This window comes from Melitaea cinxia, chromosome 19, assembly GCF_905220565.1.
Source record: "Melitaea cinxia chromosome 19, ilMelCinx1.1, whole genome shotgun sequence".
NCBI lineage: Eukaryota > Metazoa > Arthropoda > Insecta > Lepidoptera > Nymphalidae > Melitaea > Melitaea cinxia.
The window spans coordinates 7,422,027-7,425,275 of NC_059412.1; the positions used below are offsets into that span (position 1 = coordinate 7,422,027).

The 3,249-nt window shown below is 35.1% G+C and overlaps 1 protein-coding gene across 1 annotated transcript; it reads right to left on the reverse strand.

Moving 5' to 3' along the window:
• Window positions 1-392: 392 nt before the first annotated feature.
• On the reverse strand, window positions 393-2,817 carry LOC123662707 (zinc finger BED domain-containing protein 4-like). Its single transcript, XM_045597511.1, has 2 exons — window positions 2,312-2,817; window positions 393-2,205 (listed from the first exon to the last, which is right to left on the reverse strand). Exon 2 carries the CDS (start codon window positions 2,181-2,183, stop codon window positions 393-395), a length of 1,791 nt encoding a protein of 596 aa, XP_045453467.1. The 5' UTR covers window positions 2,184-2,205; window positions 2,312-2,817.
• Window positions 2,818-3,249: the final 432 nt, after the last annotated feature.

The following is a 3,249-nucleotide window of genomic DNA, read 5'->3' on the forward strand; positions in this document are numbered from 1 at the left end:
TCCGAGTACTACTTTCATAAATTGTAAGATTGTACACAGTAGGGATGATCGATATTCGAAAAACATCGATGTTGACATCGATGTCATAATCGAAAAAAAAAGCCCGACATCGATATTCGATATTTATCGAAAACTGAACATCGATGTTGGATATCATCGATGATTTATGCAATAATAACTGACAAAAAAATAAAACACAGTGTAAAAGTTCGGAATTTATTAAGAAAGAGATCAAATGATTACATATTCCAATATTTTTTATCAATTGACTGCAGGAAGAGTAATTTTGATAAAGAAGAACCTTTTAATCTATTTCTTTGTTGATAAAGAGTAGAGCCAGCTTTTGAAAACAGTCTTTCAGATGGCGTTGATGTCGCGATAGTACTCAAATATTACAGCGCTATTATTTTTAATTTCGGGTAAGTGGAACCGATGACATTATTCCAAACTTGGATAGGATCTTGTTTAAGATCAGATACTGTATTTTTCAAAAAGTAGCTTAACTCGGAAGGCATTTCGTGATCATGAGGGGACGGCGTAGAGTTTTTGACATTTACAAGTTTATAATGTTCGCTCCACAAATTAAATTCTTCTGTTGGATCTGGCGAACCACTCATAACTTCTTCAATTACTTCTGCTTCCGTTGTAGTAGTTAGTAATTCTTTGACTAATTTGATTGCTTTCGAACATGCTACGCGGTCTTGAAAGTGAATATTTTTGAACCTTGGGTCTAGCAATGTAGATAAAGCAAGTATTTGAACATGTTCCGAGGGTAACAAGCGTTTACTGATTTCAGTCATTATGTTCTGCTTAAGATCCTGACCCATAGAACTGTTTGTTTTAATGTTGCTCATTTTTAAGTTTAGCATTCGTGTTATGGGAATAACTTTGCTGCTGGTAACGTAGTCTTCTCCACAGATTTCTTTAGTAGCAACTTCTATAGGGCGTAAAACTTCAAAAATTTCAGTCAACTCTTCAATACCTTTTGCAGTTATCATTGGAGGAGCACTTGTATGGCAATTAACAATTTGATTAATTATTGGTCGCAGTTCTAAAAATCTTTCCACCATATAAAAAGTGGAATTCCAGCGAGTGCTGACTTCTTGTATTAATTTTAGATCAGAATGCTTTCGTAATTCATCACTCGCCACTACACTATGCTTAAACCAAGTGACAATCCTTTTGACAGATCCAATTAATTCTGGCAATTCCTTTGTTTTTGCGATTGATTTTTGAGCTACCAAATTAATTAAGTGAGCAAAGCAAATAATATGGCATTTTTTTCCAAATGAGATATCTACAGCTTTAACAACATTTGCTCCTCCATCAGTTACCACAGCGGATACTTTTTCTGGATCTATACACCATTCATGACATGTCTGCAACAGCATTCTTCCAATGTATTCAGCAGTATGTGATTCGGCTAACTCATAAACTCCTAGAGAGACTGATGCCATTGCCATACGTTCTTCGTCATAAAAGTGTATAGTGACACCAAGAAAACTCCTAGTCTGCATGGTATCCGTCCATATGTCGGTTGTCAGGGTAATATTACTACGTAGGCCTTTGATTTTATTTTTAAAAAGATTCTGTGTAACTTCATATCGGTTCTCTAGCATTTTCTTGAAAGTATGCCTGGATGGGACTTTACACAGAGGTGCAGCTGCTTTCATTAAGTTTAGAAATCCTTCATTTTCAACCATTTGGAACGGCTGTGAATCTTTGCAAATCATAAACAAGATAGCATTTGTAAGGCGAATTCCTTTAGCTCCATTTTCAGAAAATTCAGATATGCTCCTGAAACTCTGATTTAATGTCGGCTGAAATATTTTTGTGCGAATAGACGATGCACTTATGTCACTTGCATTAAAACTACAATCAGAATCAACTGAACTATTTTCATGTAAAGCAGAGACAGGTGCGATTATCTCAGCAGAAGTAGAAGCAGTTGGCATTACAGGTTTTACGAATGTCTCCTTAAATGATCTCTTGACGCCTGTTTTATGAACTGTGTTCTCCTCGTTGCTATTTTTTCCTAATAATGAACTATGCATTTTTTCAATGTGCAACTTAAGATTTGTGGTGTTGCCACAAGTTTTTATGATTTTATGGCAAGACCGACATCTGGCTTCATTATTTTCAAGTCTTTCAAAAAATTCCCAAAAGCGACTTTTTGGCGGCATTTTTAATTCTGTTCCTGTATTCCTGAAAACAAACAATGAAATTTAAATAAAATTCAGACACGAACTCGAAATAACCAGAACATGCAAAAATATTCATAGAAAATACACAAAATAAAATGTTCTGTCACCTTAATATACTATTTTCAATGCAAGCAAAACAGTAAGAATCCACACCACAGCCGTAAAAAAAGAGATAAATTGTCTATGGCCCGAGACATTCAAATTTTGCGCGAAAGAAAACGATAATTGTTTTGCTCTATGCTCTCTTTATCTCATATACAGCATTCATAACCTTAAAAAATAACAATTTCGTTTAGCATGCACAGAAAGCAAACAGATGAATTCAATATTTAGAAGTCAATCAATAAATACTTACATATTGTTGTATTTCACGTAATATTATATGCACAATAATAGAATACTATCAAATGAGTAAATTAAAACAGCCGACGCACGCACAACAAATTTTTTTATCAATAAACGAATGGGAGGGGTCAGGGGAGTGAGAGAGAGCGAGCGAGGAGACGACGAAGAACGTACGACGAATAAAAGGAACGACCGGTGCGCCCTGAATGAATGAATACGCGTTCAAAGTTCAAAATAAACTTGATTTGTGTTGTGGATGCGTTCATAAAAGACATATTTTGTTTCGTAACTTCGTAAGTTGCATTGGTCGTGTCGTGCGTGAGGCCGTGAGTTAACATCGATGACAGATGCCGTTAACATCGATGTTACGATATTTTTCGTATAGCAATATCGATGTTAAAACAGCGATGTTTTTGCTTTCAACATCGATGATCATCGAACATCGATGTTCATCGAGTATCCCTAGTACACAGCTATTTATCTAGAGTAGTACAATGCCATGCTGTCACCATATGGTATATTTAGAACTTTTTGCATGTCGAAACTTGCGCATATTATAGTGGGATCAATATCATTAAGGTTTTCATGACATTTAAACCTTTTATACGAGTCTTCTTTTTCTTGTATGTGGCTATTATATTTAGTCATCTCGTCATTATTTTTGACATCAAATGTCTGGGTCATACAAAACACACATTTA